At 53.1% G+C, this 17188-nt stretch overlaps 1 protein-coding gene across 7 annotated transcripts; it reads left to right on the top strand.

Moving 5' to 3' along the window:
- The first annotated feature begins 2379 nt into the window (after positions 1–2379).
- Positions 2380–15635, top strand: CRYBB2 (crystallin beta B2). Of its 7 annotated transcripts, none has more exons than XM_032471615.1 (7): positions 2380–2444; positions 6010–6372; positions 7845–7924; positions 10738–10856; positions 12182–12314; positions 13450–13592; positions 15371–15635. In XM_032471615.1, exons 3-7 carry the CDS (start codon positions 7871–7873, stop codon positions 15537–15539), a joined length of 618 nt encoding a protein of 205 aa, XP_032327506.1. In that variant the 5' UTR covers positions 2380–2444; positions 6010–6372; positions 7845–7870; the 3' UTR covers positions 15540–15635. The 7 variants fall into 7 exon arrangements, with proteins under 7 accessions (XP_032327506.1, XP_032327504.1, XP_032327503.1 ...); XM_032471613.1 differs by lacking the exon at positions 2380–2444 and adding an exon at positions 3315–4237; XM_032471614.1 differs by lacking the exon at positions 2380–2444 and adding an exon at positions 4306–4699.
- The last annotated feature ends 1553 nt before the right edge of the window (positions 15636–17188 follow it).

Here is a 17188-nt window from a genome sequence, read left to right as displayed (position 1 = left end):
GGGTGATAATGACCCCCATTTGCAGAGAGGGAAAATGAGGCCCAGGGTGCTGAAATAAATTGCCAGACTCGTTCAGGCTCTGGAGCTGGGCTGATTCTAAAGGTGGGGTTCAGCTGGGCCCCCACATCCAGGGCAGACCCAGGAGGTCGCTGATGTCCCAGTGACTCTGCCTAAAGCCCAAACCCATAATAACCGGCTGTGTCAAGGTTCGCTTGCTCTCTGCAAGGACTCCCAAGCGTTACCGATTCAGTCCTCCTCAAGCCCATGGAAGCACAGAGAGGGGGAGCCGACTGCAGAAGTCACACAGCCAGCGAGCGGCAGAGCGGGGATCTGACCCCAGGCCTGCTTGATTCCAAAAGGCTGCTCTGAACTCCAGCCTAGACTCAAATTCCAGGCTAAGGCAGGGGCAGAGCCTGAGCAGGACAGTGAAACAAAAACATCCCTCAGCTGACAAAAGGGCAACGTTCAGGGCCAGGAAATCACTTTCCCTAATTGAGAGGCAGTGTAGACTAATGGTTAGAGGCAGTCCAAGTGAACTGATTAGCGGGATTAGAGGCAGTGTGACTGAGAGGGGCCTTTGATCCACATCACCTGGGTTCCTTCCTGGCTCCATCACTTACTGTGTGTCTCTGGGGAAGTCACTTAAGCTCTCTGTGCCTCAGTCTCCTCGTCTGTAATGTGAATTAATAACACTGCCTATCTCTTTGGTTGAGTATTAACCTAAGTTTACTGTGCAGAAAGGGATGAGAACAACAGATGAAAAAGTGTGGGCTCATCATCATCATTAAAAGCGATGACCCCAGAGATGAGCTCCAAGGTTGTGTGGAGCAGAGAGAGTTTCCAGCTACTCAATAATGTGGCTTCATCCTAAGGACGCCAGTGCAAGCAAGGAGAGATGGAGACCAGGCTCCGCAGCAGGCTCGGGGAATCCAAGCTGTGATGAGGCTTCGTGGGGAGAATAGGGCCCGAGGGTGAGGAGGACTCATGGAGACAGGACTGCAGCTCAAAGACTCTCGGGAGCTGGGCGGCAGGCTCTGTGGGCATTCTCCTTGGGGTCCACCATTGGCAAGTCTCAGTGAGCGCATCCCCCATGCCTGGCTCTCTTAGGGTCCTCTTGCCACTCCCTGCTGCCAGCTGCCCCCTCTCTCCAGTGGTTATCCTGTACGTCTTTTATCTGCCCCTGGATGGTAGGGGTGCTCCCCCATATCCCTTAGAACTTACAGCGGTGGTGTGTGAGCATCACTTCTGGCAACCAGCATCTGCATGTCCCGGGGGGAAGCCGGAATTCTGGGAAATTAACACCTACCAGGAGCAGCCTTTTTCCAATGGCTACCGGGAATCAGCATATAAATACCCTCAGCTCCCTACCCTCAGCTGGGAACTTGACCAACCATGCATCCCCATTTTGGAAAATCATGGAGTTCGTGACAATGTTGCCTGCCATGTTTGCATCACCAATAAATCACCTCCGGGTCAACCTGCATGTCTGGCTGTATTATGTTCAACATGATTCTCCACAGGCATATGAAAATGTCAAACGTTCATTTCGATATTACCTTCTTATCCAAAATTGTCCATTGTAAGTAGCACAAATATCCAGGTCCTTGTGTGCATCATTCTGGTATAGCTGTGTCCAAGCCTTTAGGTATTGAAATATATTACGCTACATTGCATTTTATTATCCTTTTATATTATAGTTAGGACATTTTATTATTCATATATTCTGAAAGGATGTATGTAGGTGATTTACTGTTTCAATTTTGTTTCAAGAAAGTGAAGGGGCTGTCACAAAATGCTTGTCATGAGACAGGAGTGTTGGTGCTGATAAAAGGGACAGATTCTCAGCTTGATGGTCTCTAAGGCTCCTTTTAGTTCTGGCTCCAACGTATCTAAGAATCAAAAAACTTCGTATTTGGGGACACAAAGGACTGTCCCCATTGTAGTATCAAGAAGGTGATTTCAGACTTTGGGCTTTCACAATAAGACAATGTTATTTCCAGACGTGTTTTTTTGACATTTTTATTGTAGTAAAATATTCATAACATAAAATTGGCCATTTTAACCATTTTTAAGTGGACGGTTTGGTGGCATGAAACACATTCGCACCATTGTGCAGCCATCACCACCATCCGTCTTCAGAAGTGTTATTCATCTTGCAAAACTGAAACTCTGTACTCATTAAACCGTAGTTCCCAGTTCCCCACTCCCTCCAGACCCTACCAACCACTATTCTACTTTCTGTCTCTAAATTTAACTGCACTGAGAATCTCATAGAAGTGGAGGCACACAGTATTTGTCCTCTTGGATCTGGCTTATGTCACTGAGCATAATGTCCTCAAGGTTCATTCAGGTTGTAGCCTGTGTCAGAATGTCGTTCCTTTTTAAGGCTGAATGATATTCCATTGTCAGGACAGACCACACTTTGTTCATCCATTCCTCTCTCAGTGAGTATTTGGGTTGTTTCCACTTCTTGGCGATTGGGGCATAATGCTGCTATGATCACGGGTGTACCCATATCTGCTGCAGTCCCTGCTTTAATTCTCATGAGTATAAGTAAGCCCAGAAGGCTGGATCACACGGGAATTCTATGCTTAATTTTTTGAGGAACCACCATCCTGTTTTCTACAGAAGCTGCACCATTTTATATCCCCAGATTCTGTTGTTTTAAGCCACTAGTTTTGGGCCCTTTGTTACGGCAGTCCTAGAAAACAAAACAAGTACCTACCATGTGTCAGGCGCTGGGCTGTGGGGACATGATGGTGTAGAGTCAGGCCATTCCAGATGGCCGCTGTCTTGCTCTCTGTCCATCCCTTGCTCAACCCCTGCTCCACCTACAACCTACTCAGGCGGACGTGCCTGCCCCCTGCCACTGCCATTGATGCTTCTAATCCCTAGGCCAGAACGTCCCCACCTGCTAGTTTATCACAGGGAAGCATCTACCCTCGGGAAGCTCGTTAACCTGAGGGGCTGTGAGGGACGTGCCCAGCCCTGGTTCCCCCGGTAACGGATGAGCCCACCTGACGTCGTCCCCCCTCTGTGGCCGCCTCCTCCCCGAGTGGGGCAGAGTGCCGTCGAGTCCTGCCTGCTGGCGGCCGTACACGGTGGGGAGTCGCTCCAGGACCCCTTGTTTGGGGCGTGTAAGGCCCCCTGTCTGATAACCGCTGATATCCCTGTCACTGTCTCCGGGCTCAAGGCTCGCGGTCCTGCAGGGCGCGGCCCAGCCATCCGGCAGCCAGTCAGGAGGCGAGGAAACTCCCGCGAGAGCCGAGACTTCGGGGAGGCAGGGCGGGAAAGGAAGTTGGGGGTGTGGGGTCCCCAGGCGGCGTCCACCCGCGCGTGGGGCCCTGAGGCAGCGGAGCGCCACCAGAGGCGTCGTTCTCTTCCATGATGTCGAGGGCGTCCTGTTAACTCAGCGTGTGCTTCCAGGTTAAAGGCAGCAGCCCGGGCTCGTGGCCCCGCTGACGCCCGGGCCTGGCTGGTGGCCGCGGGCCGAGCGCAGGGGCCGGGCGTGTCTGTTCCGTGCTTGGCGGCTGCCTGGTCGGTGAGACAACTGCCCCCCGCCCACCACCCCTAAACAGCTGCAGACACAGGCTTTAGGGCTGTTACCTCGGGGACAGGCTTGTGACTTGGACGTGGCCAGTTACCCAGAGGGGTTTGGTTGGGGCCTTCGGCGACGGCGGGATAACCAGAGTGCCGTTGGGCTCCGAGTCCCAGCGATGGGAGGGCGGAGCAACGACACAGTGATGGGACCGCAGCTACACGCCGCCTACAACGCGGTACAACAGGTGGGAGACACACAAAGGGCCAACAAGTAATCCAGCCATAAACCACTATCGGGTCTAGAACAGCTGTGCGTGACCTTCGGGACCCCCGTGGGCATCCATAGTGACCAGTGGCCATGAAGTCCAGGAATGGGCCGACAGTAATGCCGTCCACTGCGTCCACTGGCTTTTCCTTACAACCCCACTGCTGCCGGGCTAGGAAGGGACTTAAACACAGCTGACACGAAACCGGCTCTCAGCACGTGGGCTGGGAGGCTAACTCAAGCCCCCGGCACTGTAACTGGCCATCCCAGGAGCAGTGGCCCCAGTGCCCCCGCCACATTAGCCCAGAGGCAACCAGTCAACACCATCCGAGCTCAACTGTTGACCATCAAAGGATTGTTGACTTGCTTTTGCCCTTGACACGGGATCTACCCCCAGGGGAACACGTTATAAAATGGCCCTGAGACTGGCAGGTAATTCCCCTGCTGTTTGGGTTTGCTGCCTTGTGGGGAATAAAATCAGAAACGGATTTACAGATCTCACTTGTCTTCCATCTACCTAGGACTGCTGCGGTAGTTAGGCCAGGCCCCTGCTGGAGAAAGGCACCACTGTAGTACCCTGTGGTCCGTCGTTACACCGCCTCTCCAGTATTGGGCACCGGCCGTGCGGGCTGGCGGTGGGTTCTCCAGGCCAGGACAGAGCCACAGGCGGGGGTGATGGGAGCTCCGAGCGCTGCTTCTGCTTGTTTCGTGCTTAACGGCCTTGATCTTCTCTGCCTTGTGCCTGTTAAACATCTTACATTTCCTCCTGAGTCTGAGCAGAGGGAACCTGCAGACTGAGTGACAAGCATGACCTTCCTCCGAGACGAGTCTGACTGCTGGGTCGGCTGCGAGAGGCTGTTGTCATCCGCCTCTCAGAATTCCATGAAAGTTGACGTAATAAGCGCCTGGCTCCAATGTTTGCCCCCCTCCTGAACTCATGATTCTCTTTAGCCGCTGGTATCTGTACTGCAGGGTGTGTAGGGGTGGGGTGTAGGGTCAGGCCACGCCAGATGGCTGTTCTCTTGCTCTTCCTGCATTCCCCGCGCAACCAGTCCCTGCTTCACCCCCACGATCACCCAATCCTCATGATTATCGTGCTTCATTAGTCCCTGGTAACTGATGAACCCACCTGATGAACCCTGTAAATGGCAATGGCCACTTGGGTAGTGAAAATTCCTGCCACATCCCTGCCCACCCTGGCATGTTGCTCCAGGAACCTTTGTGTAAGATCCACTGCGGGCCTGCGGGGTGCAGCCCCTCAGATGGTAAACCAGACGGCGCTTCCCTCATGAGGCGCTTTTTTTCTGGTGGGTGGGGTGTACTTAGGTTTATTTATTTATTTATTTATTTTAGAAGAGGTACCAGGGATTGAACTCAGGACCTTGCACATGCTAAGCATGCACTTTACCACTTGAGCTATCTCCCCTCCGCCCAATCATGATGCGTTTCTTCCCATTGGAAGGACAGCAAATTATGACTAACAGTGTCAGGTGGTGAGAAGTGCTACAGAGAAGCAGCGTGGCTGTGTGTGTATCAGGGGCACAGAAGGTGGGGCGAGCAAGTCTCCTCACTCGAACCCAGTTTCCAAACCCCAGTGCCGTCCCCTCTCTGCTGCCTGACCTTGGATTCGGTCAAGACACACTGCAGGCTGCAGGGAAGCCGTGCAAACCGGAGGAGCGCCAGGAAAGGCCAAGAGCTCAGGGGCAGCGATGGGGCCGGCAGTAGGGACCGGAGAGGTTTCTCCAAATCACGGGGCCCGAGGGTCCTTAGGGCGCCCCTTAGGGCGCCCTTGGGAACAGTAGGTGCTGGGACTGTCAGGGCCCTTCAGGATGGCCATCCCTCTCCTCGGCCCTGCGCGATCAGGTCCTGCCCCACCACGGGCCACCCTGTAGCTGCATTAACCTGTTTGTAAGTCTTCTTGAAATACCCCGGCAGCGTGTTCTATCTGATCCCTTTCTGCTTGGAACTCTTCTCCCATCCTGGCTTCCCAGACTAATTTCTCCACATCCTTGAGGATTTTGTCCCTCCCCAGGAGCTTTCCTGGGTGCTCCAGGCTGGGGTACATCCCCTCCCTGACATACCACCCACTAGAGCCAAGCTTGGCATCAGGTACATACGTGATAAATACTTGGATGGATGGATGGATGGATTCTGGACCCTGCCAAACCAACTTCCTGTGCTTGTTTTTTTTTTTTCTCCCCCAGGGCCACTGAGATTTGCCTCTGTCTGCCTCCCCCAGGGCTCAACTGACCACACCAGTGAACCCAGCGTGCCCGAGTCCTGGCAGCGGGAAGGCTGATGCATGCAAAGCAGGCATCTCCTTGCCTGGCCACCTGACCACCCTGGCGCGGCCGAATCTGAAAGCTAATGACATTATTGTGCAGAGACACAATGTCTGTGGGCATTTGCTGACCCGGGCTTTGGTGTGGGCTTAATTCAGCATTCTCACCCTGCTTTCCACAGGGACGCAGTGGTCACCCGTCTTGGCACCAGCACTCCTGGGGAAGGTATAAATGCCACCTCCCGCCAGCCAGCTTCACGGGCACTCTCAGGGGCTGGTGTCACTGGTAAGAATGCCTCTCTCGCTTGTCTTGCCTTTTTCTCTCATCCTCATCCCTGATGGAGAGCGTAGGAGACCTGGGTTTGAATCCAGATGCTACCACTTTCTGACAGGGTGACTTTGGGCGAAGATGTCAAGTCTCTGAGCCTTGGTTTTCTTTTCTGTTAAATGGAGAGAGGGGGTCATAAAACCTCGTTGGCTGTGGGGCTCAGAGATGACGTAGGTGAGTGGTCCAGCGCAGCGCCTGGCCCAGAATGTGTACTTTGAAGATGCTTTGTGTTGATACTGAACAGTCCATCAGCATCCTCGTTTTGCCAGAGGAAGAGAATATAGCTGAGGGTTTGCGAGTGGAAAGAATAAAAGCACTGAAGGTTCAGCTTCGTTCAAGGGCGGTGAGTCCACTCTCCATATCTAGAAACGTTCCTGGGCGCCCACTCTGTGTCCCGCCACACTGTCCCCATTTTACAGAGCAGGAAATTGAGGCGCCAAGACGATGCCCTTCCCAGAGCCTCGATGCTGGTAAGCGGCGGAGGCAGCCCGTGAGTTGAACCAACTGAGCTTAATCTTTGATCTGAGGATGCCGATAGGGGACGGTAATGGTGGGGTCTTGGGCACAGTGACCAGCCCAGAGGGCTGGCTCCCAGACTGCTTAGTTGAATGTCCTCTTTCTGGGGAACGTCCTGGCCTGGTCTCTGGAATAGAAGGAGCTTCTGGAAGCTGGATGTTAATCTCTGGAGAAGGAGACAGGCTTCCCCTCTTCCCTGGGAATATAGACTGGGTTCTCTCCCGCTCCTGCAGGAAGGAAGAAGAAACCGACACTTTGGCCACCTTTCCTGATGTTCTCAGACGCTAAGAATTTCTCCCCCTTTCTGCCTGTCATGGTGTCTGAACTTCTACCTTAGACTCAGGTCTTTGCTCTGGTGTGGAATGAGTTCCATAACAGATGTGTGCGCTGATGGGGGAGGGGATAAGACGAGTGGTGGAGAGGAGCGTTCTGGGTACTGGGTGTGGGGCGGGGAGTCAAGGAGGAAGTCGGGGACGAGGGGCAGGGGGTACAGGGGACTTTATGAGATGGCAGATTGGGAGCTACAGACTGATCAAGCATGGATTTTGTCAGGCCACACTGTTTTCTTTTAATCAAGAAATTTCTGCATAAAATCAACGGAGCTGCATTCTATGTAGCATCAGTTGTCTGGTTCTAGGTGATGAGGACCCACCTGGGGCCCCACTCAAGCGCTAGTCTGCCACTTTATTGTTCAGTAGACCTCATCTCTCTCCTCTCCCCTACCCCCTCGGAGCTGGCCTGGACCCAAAGAAGGGAAGCTAAGGATGGACGTTCGGGCAGCTGCTTTGCAGACCCCACCGCTCCAGGATCTCCTGAAACCAGGGAGACAAAATGGGATTCGGGGTCCCGAGGACCCCCAGTGAGAGGGACGAGGGCCCAGAGAGACCTCACTGCTGCTTCCCCGTGTCTTCCAGGTCAGTCCTGCACGAGACAGCCCACCATGGCCTCAGACCTCCAGACCCAAGCGGGCAAGCCACAGCCCCTCAACCCCAAGGTGGGTACCATGCAGGGTGGGGAAGATGGGTGGCAGGCACCATGCCTCTCCTAGACTTGGTTTCTCTTTTGTAAAGTGGGGTTGACATCTTCCTTCCCGGGGTTCCCCTCTCTGCCCCTCTCTGGACCTCAGTCTTCCCTACTTGAACACTGGGATTGCGGGGGGCACTGATTCAGAATGTCCCTCCCCAGCCCATTACTGGCATGCTTCTGGCTTCAGATATTCAAGTTTCTTTGCCTTGCACCCCATTGCCTGGGGGGGTGCCCAAAGCTGGGGCGGACCCTCAGTCCAGTCTGAAAGGGGGCTTGTGAATGGGAAGTGGGCTGAGATTCCTGACTCCATACCTGCTGTGTGACCTAGGCCAGTCACTTGACCTCTCTGGGCCTCAGTTCCTTCCTTCGTAAAATGGGGAGAATTGGTTTCACAGCAAAAGGTAATTGTGAAGAAGCAAAGAAATCAGGCTGAGCCAGTGTGTGTCCACCTAATGCCAGCTAATGGTGCTGCCTTTGTCTTCTCTCCTAAGGTGATGCGACCTTATCCCAAAGTCAGGGGCTTGTCACACCGAATCTGCCCCCAGACTTCTACCAGCAGCCGTCCACCAGGCTGCCTTCCTGTTTCCCTCTGCTTCAGGGGCCCCGGACATGAATTCCATCCTGGATCTGCCCTTTTGTCTGATTGCCCCCTAGCTTGGAAATCTTGAGCTGATACAGCCCCTTACCCAGTCACCCCATTCTGTCCTTAAGGGGCTTTCTAGAAATACAGACAATAAACTAATAAATGTGACTTCGAGGAGTGAGAAGTGCTAGGAAGAAACTAAACGAGTAGGCTTCCCAACAGTTGGGGTGGATGGGGAACAGGTAAGCTAAAGTAGCCAGGGTGGACTTCTTGGAGGAGGTGACATTGGAGTGGAGTCTGGAGACAAGTGAGGAAGTAGCCATGTGGAAGTCAGGGAGTAGGGGTAGGGGAGAATTCCAGGCACAGGGCACAGCAAGTGCAAAGGCCCAGAGGTCAGAATGAGCTGGGAGAGTTTGAGCAGCAAGGCGGCCAGTCTGAAGTGGTTTGGAGCAGTGCCCTCCAATAGATTTCAAACAAGTCACATGTGGAGTCTAATGTTTCCTAAGAGTCACGTTGACAAAGTAAAAAGAAATAGCAGAAATTGTCATATTATTAAATCCAGTATATCCCAATGTATAGTCATTAAAGAAATTATTAGGGAACTATTTTACCTTCTCTTTTTCAGACTGAATCTGCAGCATCTGATGTGTATTTGATACTTACAGCACATCCTAGTTCAGATTAGTAGCATGTGTTCAGTAGACATGTGTAGCTTATTGGTTGCCATATTGGACTGTGCAGGTCAAAGGATTGGGTGATGTGTAAATTTTTACCATCCACTTGTTGATAAATAATAATACTGAACTCCTGGGCTCTCTGAGGCCTTTCAAATGCATGGAGAGGCTGACTTTCCTCACTCTTCACCCCTACAAGCCCTGGTCTCCCAGGCCAGGGTCATAACATACTAGCCCCTGACTTCCATGCTGTTGAGTCTTGTAACCCTACAAAATAGACGTGGTCCCCCATTTTGCAGATGGGGCAGCTGAGGCTCAGAGCAATCACGTGGCTTCCTGGGGTTGCACAGCTGGATGCAGCAGAAGTGATGTTAAAGCCCAGGTCTCCTGACCCATCTGTGGTCGAGTCAGTGACCATGAAGGCTGAATTGAGCCCCTGGAATGTGACTCTGAGCCCTGCTGTGCCTCCCTCCCCTGGCTTTGTCTGGCTAATCCCCAGCCTGGGAGAGAGGGGCATGTTTACCTAGCCAGTGCTGACCATGTGAATTGTGCAGCTGCCCCTCCTGAGAGCCTCTTCATCCAGGGGCAGCTCCCTGGGGCATGTGTGGCTGGAAAACGCTTGCCTCCAGATTCTCTCTGGACTCATGGAAGCAGGCAGTTGGCTCCCTGTTTGCACTTGGCCATGAGCCCCTTCATTTTCCTGAGCTTCAGTTACCCTGGATGGGAACCCTGCCAACCCCTCCCTGGGCTGATGAGAGGACCAGGTCAGGCAAGGGGATGAAGTCCTCTTAAGTATCCCGAGGGGGAGGAAAGCCTGCAAAACCCATGGGGCTCAAGAAAAGGGCACAGGTATGTGTAGTTTTATGGGTGATTTGTGGGTGTGGGGTGGATACAGTGGTACTGGTCCAGCTCTAATGGGGGCAGAAGAAGCTTAAGCAGCATGGTCTGGCATCTTGCTACTCCTGCCGTGGTCCACAGGCCAGTGGTACCAACCTCACCTGGGAGCGCATTAGAAATGCAGAACCAGGGGAGGCACCCCAGACCTGCTGCCTTGGAAACCATGTTTATCAGGATGCCAGGTACCTTGTGTGCGTGTTAGAGTTGGCAAAGTGCTGCTGCTCTACTGGAAACAGCATCAGACAAGCTTGGGCTCCAATTTCAGCTTTGCCACTTACCCCCTTGGGATCCGTAGCATGTCCTTGAATTATGCCCCCCACACCAGAGCAGACATGGTGTGTTAACAGTTATGCTCCTCTGAATCTTCCCAGCAACACCATGAAGTAGGTTCTGCCTTCATTTCCATTTTACAGCTGTGGAAACTGAGGCTCAGAGAGGTGAAATACTGGCCCAAGTTCTCACAGCTGGTAACTGGAGCCAGGACTGTCTGACTTTATGTTTGGTTCATGATTCCCAAGCGTGGAAGCCTTCAGCATCCTTTGAGGCTCTCCGAGTCCCCTCTCCACACCCACTGCCCCACTCACCCTCCTCCCCATCATGATGGGTTCCGACTCTCTCCTCCTGCAGATCATCATCTTTGAGCAGGAGAACTTCCAGGGCCACTCGCACGAGCTCAACGGCCCCTGCCCCAACCTGAAGGAGACTGGCGTGGAGAAGGCCGCCTCCGTCCTGGTTCAGGCTGGACCGTATGTACCTGGGGGGCGTCGCTTGGTCGGGGGCTGCCAAGGTGAGGCAGTCAGGCTGTGGAGCTGGAGGGATCCGCTCTCACTGAGCTCCTAGGCTGTGCGATCAGGGGACCAGGATTTGGGGTCTTGGCAGAGCTTGTGCTATGACATCACAGCTGATTCAAATCCTGGTTCCACCACTTCTGGGCTGTGTGATGCTGGACCAGAAACTGCCCTCTCTGAGCCTCGGTTTCCTCCTCTGTAGGATGAGGATAACCATGTTCTCTTGGGGATGAAGGGAGAGAGTTCATGTGAAAAGCCTGACACCGAGGGCAGCTGCTTCCCTGAGGCAGGGAGACGGACACAGGGACTCTCAGGGACTTTTTTAGAGCTGCCAGTCTCTGGCTCTGCGAATTGTCCTCACTCTCCCGGGAGGTTTAAAGCTGGACATCCCAGCTCTGCATCCATCCCTCCCTTCCCAGATCCTGGTGATACTTAATCTAGCAGATTCACTGATACATTTGGGGGCCAGCAGGCTTGGTAACCCTGACCCAAGAGAGAAGGGGAGGGGCTGGTTGGATTGGCTCTCCTGGGACCATGTCACGTAGATGAGCACAGCCTGTAGGCCTTTCCGTGTGGTTCCCTCTTTGCAGGAGCCTCCAGAATCAGAGGTGGCCCCCGGTGACCCCCAGCCAGCAGGTCAGTGAGTCTCATGTGGGTCCTGAGTGACCCTTATTCAAGCAGGGCCATCGCACTCTGCAGAATTGTCTGTGGTGACGCTGACCTGGAGAATACAGCCAAGGCGGCGGTCCTGCTACGGCCCGCTTGCCTGATGCACGTGGGGCGTCAGTGTGCCTGAGAGCTCACCTTCCTGGCCGGCTGAAATGTTGTTGCCTTTTCCTTTGTTTTAATGGAGGGACTGGGGCTTAAACCCGGGACCTCGTGCCGGTGGCTGAGCTAGTACGCACCCCGGACGACTGAAGTTCTGACCGCTGAAGTGCCACATCTGCTTTTCAGTTGTCTTTTGTTAGTGTTTAGATGGAAGAGTTTCTCAAACAGACTTTATGTTCCTCTGCTTGCTTTTAAAAAATCTAACTTTGATGTTTTTATTAATTATTGTTTATTATTTAAAATGAAGAAGAAATGGTTTGGTGCAAAAAAACCAGACAACTCTAATCTCACCACTCTTGGCTTCGCTGTGCTTGGAGTTAGGGGAGGCTGCTGCTCGTTTTGATGAGCAGAGCAGCTGTGAGCTCTGGGGCCCAAGCGCGTGGCCAGGGTCCCACCAGAGGGAGCCTGGAGTGGGCCTGACTTGCTCTCTCTCTGTCTCTTTCTCTCCACTGCAGCTGGGTGGGCTACGAACAAGCCAACTGCAAAGGAGAGCAGTTTGTGTTTGAGAAGGGCGAGTACCCCCGCTGGGACTCATGGACCAGCAGTCGAAGGACGGACTCCCTCAGCTCCCTGAGGCCCATCAAAGTGGTGAGCCCCCCGATCCTCCTCTTCTTCCTTTCTCGGCCCCCTTGGAGCCAGAGGTCTAGGGACCAGGAAGGAGCCTTCACCTCTGGCATCATGCCCCTTCTGACTGGTGGGGGACTTCCTGGCCATGTGACCTCACCTAAGTCACTTCACCTCCCTGAGCCTCAGTTTTCCTCATCTGTAAAATGGGGATATTAGTGCCTACTGTCCTGAGATTCCAGCCTGCTTGGCCCAAGAGGCACCAGATCGCACAACTTCAAGGGATCCATTCAAAATCCTCCAGGGGGCACTGTGCACATTGTAGTCTGTGTGGACAGTGCTCTCCAGGGCTTTGTGCCTCCAGTCACAGAGCAAGTGCTCAGTATATGATTCCCCCCATAAATACTCAAAGAGATTCTGGGTTTGGGGTGGTGGGAAGGCAGTTTAGCTCTTGTTCATAATTCATACCAGGAAGACCTCTCAGTGCTTCTCTGATCTGATGCTTACCAGCGTGTGAGTGTTCTGGGAGGGCAAAGGGCCCAGAGATGCTCAGGTACACCCCAAGCCCCGCCCCCCCAGCCCAGTCTAGTTCTCTCCAGAGCTTGATGGAAGATTGGAGAACACTGGACTTGGCATTCCTGAGATGTGGATTCCTCTGCTGGCTCTGGCACTCCCAGCTGGATGGCCTTGGCCAAGTCACCTTACCTCTCTGAGCCTTAGTTTTCTCATCTGCCAAGTAGCATAAGAGTAGTTTAAAGGATTAAAGGAGATGATTAACAAAAATGTCACAGAACGGGAGGATAAGAAGATACGTAGAGATGAAGGAAAGCCAAAATATTTCAAGTGTCTACTTAGAGGCACAATAAGCCTGTGTGTGTATGTGTGTATCCGGCTGCCATTTATTTTTAAAAGGAGAGTTGAGGCTGTGGGAGGGGAAATGACATTTCACAATCAGATATTCCTCAAAGTGCAGAATCCGGAGTGTCTGTCACGTGAAGATAGCCCAGGGGGGTCTTCACGGATGGCCACTGTTGGATGCAGTTGTCGTAGACACGCTCATGGCTGCAGGTGGAGCGTGCGGGGCACGAGGGTGGGTCCCCTCGCGCACGAGGGTGGGTCCCCTTGCTCACACCCACTTCCCCCTGCCTCCTGTCCACAGGACAGCCAGGAGCACAAGATCATCCTGTACGAGAACCCCAACTTCACGGGGAAGAAGATGGAGGTCATAGACGATGACGTGCCCAGCTTCCATGCGCACGGCTACCAGGAGAAGGTGTCCTCTGTGCGGGTGCAGAGCGGCACGTGAGTGCACCCCCGCCCCGGGAGCCCGGAGCCCGGGCTTCTAAGTCCTCTTCTGCCCTGAACTCTGCTGGTCATCTTGGATGCTCCTGACCTCAGTCTTCTTGTTGGAAAATGGGCGTGCAAATCTTCAGCCTTCTTGTGGCTTTCAGTCCCGCAGTTCCACCCTGACTTGTCTTGTGGGCAATACCTGACCTTTGGGGGAGAGAAACTCTGGACCCTTGCCCTAACCTTAGCCCCAGAGAGCAGGACAGTAAATGGTGTGGTGGCGGCGGGGGGAGGAGGGGGAGGACAGTAAATGGTGGGGCGGGGGTAAGGCAGAGGCCCGGGGGTGGGGGTGGGAATGAGCTGAGTGGCCCTGACAGAGCTGGGCGAGGCCGGAAGTCCAGCCCGTGCTTGCCTTTTACTGCATGAGTTCCTGAGATTGGCAATAGGAGGCGTCCTCCTCCACTGAATTAAACTTTGGCACGTACACCTCAGCCGTCAGCATCGGGGAATTTCTCATGGTGAAAAGTTCGGGTTCCACAGGGAGTCTGAAGACGGGCTTCGGGCAGCTGTGTGCTGGGCCGGCTTGTACCAGCTTGCAAAAGCTGACTGTTAAAACGTCTTAGAATTTTTGTGAGCTGGTGGCTTAATCGTTCGTAGCTTGAAATAATCAGTCGCAGAAGTATCTACACCACAGAAATTGGAAAATCAAGACTTTTTCCCCCTTAAGGGAGCTAGTTTACCAGCACATACTGGCTTTCTGGAGCTTGTCAGACTCTTAAAATAGCATGCAAATTTCTGTACTCACGTTCTTTGTAATGTACTGACTTAATCATTAATTGATTCAACTTGTTGAGAGACGTCATGGGCCAGGCACTGTGTTAGGTGGTCAGTAAGCCTAGGTAGCTTGAAGAGACCTGGTCTCTGCATTGTGTCACTACAGTCTGCTTGAGGGCAACTCCTAATAATTTAGGAATCCACACACATCCAGCCTCATTCCCTGAGGGAAGGGACTCTTGAGCTGAGTAGGAATTGCAGGGGGTAAGGAAGAGAAGGAAGGACATCCCAAATGCTGAGAATGGCACGCACAAAGGTCCTGTGGTGGGAAGAGCCTGGGGAGTCTGAAGGACTCTATGAAGGACAGAGTGGCTGGGCTGCAGAGGTATAGGGGCACGAGGCTGAGAAGCAGAGCTGGAGGTGCCCACAGGGGCTGGCCGGGCAGGTCCGTGGGGGCCAGGGCTGTGCGACGTGTTCTGGGGAGAAGACTGATGTTCATCAGGTACTCAGCACAGAGTGACCCACTGAGTGGTGCTGGCTTCAGAGGGGAGAGGGATGACAGGGCTCCTGGGGCCTCGGCCACCGCCCCTGGCCTTGCAGTGGGGCTGACGGTTGGGCTAAGAGGCCTGTCTGATTCGAAGCTTAAGTGAGCTTTAGATCACCCTTTCCTCTGAACCCAGTGTCAGGCCTTTAGTTAAAATTTGCTTCTGGGGGTGGGGTGGGGTAGAGCTCAGCGGCAGAGCGCATGCTGGGCACGCACAAGGTCCTGGGTTCAATTCCCAGGGCCTCCATTAAGGGCAGGGGAAAGAACAAAAAAAATAAAAACCAAAGTTGCTTCTGGAGGTAGTGAGTTCCCCATCAAAAGGAGGAAGGAAGAGGCTGGACCCGGGAAGGGTGGTGGTGTTCCTGCTCAAGACCTGGGAAGTGTGGAATGTCTGGGGGACTCCACCCTTCTCAGTGGCTGAACGGTTCCCTCTCTGTCTCTCCATCTGCTGCTCCCGTCCCCCGCGGCCCCACAGGTGGGTCGGCTACCAGTACCCTGGCTACCGCGGGCTGCAGTACCTGCTGGAGAAGGGCGATTACAAGGACAGCGGTGACTTCGGGGCGCCCCAGCCCCAGGTGCAGTCTGTGCGCCGCATCCGTGACATGCAGTGGCACCAGCGGGGCGCCTTCCACCCCTCCAGCTAATGCTCCTCATCTCCTCCTTCCCAGGGGCCTGGTCTGCTTCCCAGGACCCCCCACCCCAGACATCCTGGCGAGTGAATAAAGTGTGACTTGCAAGTTGGTGGTGGCAGTGTCTTTTCTCCCCAGTGGGAGCCCGGGTGCCGCCGTGTGTGAGTGCTCGTGTCAGAGATGGAGAAGGACCAGAGAACCAGGTGTCCGGTTGAGAGGCAGGACGTCCTCACCGAGACTTACAGCTCCACAGCTGTGTAGCTGTGTGACCTTGGGCCCATCGTCCAACCTTTCTGAGCCTTTGCTTTTTCTCCTGACTGACAACCCCCTTTGCCCCATGAGTGGCTGCCTGGGCCGACCGCAGAACTCCCTTTTGTGTGGTTGCTGAGCACAGTCATTCAAGGGCAGGTGATGGATGCCCCAGCCCTTAAAAATGAACCCCCTGCCTGCCAACCCCACAGGACTGCCTTATCACCTTGAACCTGGGGGTTTTCTTGGACCTGCCCAGAGCAGCCAATAGCCCTGCAGTCCGCACCCCACCCTGGAGGGAGGTCACTAGGACTGCACGTGGCTTTGTGTGGCCCTTGGTCCCTTGGTTGGTGGCTGGTTGCGGTGGTCACTTAGCGTAGCAGCTGAGGGCTGGGTTCAAATAGTTGTTCCAGAGCCCGGGCCAGTGATGGAGACTCAGAGCCTCAATGCTTCTATTTGGAAAAATAGGGGAAAAATATAATACCTCCCTAAGAGGGTTACAGCAAGGGCGAGATGAGGTACCCCGGCGTTCTCCATGTACGTGTTAATCGCTGGTTGGGTTTCTGCTGTGCAGATCTCCACTCCCAGAGAGTGCCTTCTTTTTGCTTTGTCTTTAGTATCTTTTGATATAGTAGTTTTAAATTGTGATGTGCTCTAACATCCATCTGTTCCTTTACGGTTTCTGTCTATCGTGTCTTCATTTTTTTTTTCAACATTTCTGTCTGTCAGGTCTTCTTGAAGAAATTCTTTCTCACTCCACTTCTCACGAATACAATCCCCCCCCCCCTTTTTTTCCCTTAAAAGTTCGGAAATTGTGCTTCTCCCATTTAAGGTCTCAGTCCTCCCGGAGTTGGTTTTTTGTTTGGGTTTTTTTTGAAATGTGCTTGGCCACAACAGATTTATTTCATGCTTCCAGACCAAGAAAGTACAACACTACCCAAGTCTCCCCTGGAAAATGTGGTTTCTCATCTATAAATTGAATAGATGATCTCAAAAAAGCCTTTCTGAGTCCATGGTTCAAATTCATTTTTGAAGGGTGATAATGTTTTATTAGAGTTGATTTTTTTGTGTCTATTGTGTAGCAGGGACCTAATTCCTTTTTTGTTTTTTCTTTTTTCTTTTCTTTTCTTTTCTTTTCCTTTCTTTCTTTCTCTCTCTCTCTCTTTCTTTCTCTCTCTCTTCCTCTCTTTCTTTCTTCCTCCCTTTCTCCCTTCCTTCCTTCCTCCCTTCCTCTCTCTCTCTCTCTTTTAATACTTTGGACCACCATTGACCTGGAATAATTTACTGAGAAGCCCATTTCCCCCACCGTGGTGCAGTGTTCTCTGTGTCGCATATAAATTGACACGTGTAGGGTCCGTTTCTGGGCTTTTTTTCCCTGTTCCTTTGTGTGTCTCTACTCTTGCCACTCTGTGTTA

This window comes from Camelus ferus, chromosome 32, assembly GCF_009834535.1.
Source record: "Camelus ferus isolate YT-003-E chromosome 32, BCGSAC_Cfer_1.0, whole genome shotgun sequence".
NCBI classification, from domain to species: Eukaryota; Metazoa; Chordata; class Mammalia; order Artiodactyla; family Camelidae; genus Camelus; species Camelus ferus.
Note: the sequence above shows the minus strand (reverse complement) of the source record. Positions and strands in the feature narration are given on the sequence as shown.

What these genes read in the sequence shown, in the direction of transcription:
- CRYBB2 (XM_032471611.1), top strand. Translation starts at nt 7,571, where the DNA reads ATGAGGACCCACCTGGGGCCCCACTCAAGCGCTAGTCTGCCACTTTAT. An exon ending in CCCTGAGGCCCATCAAAGTG is followed by an intron (nt 12,315 to 13,449) that starts GTGAGCCCCCCG and finishes TCCTGTCCACAG; the next exon opens with GACAGCCAGGAGCACAAGAT. An exon ending in GTGCGGGTGCAGAGCGGCAC is followed by an intron (nt 13,593 to 15,370) that starts GTGAGTGCACCC and finishes GCGGCCCCACAG; the next exon opens with GTGGGTCGGCTACCAGTACC.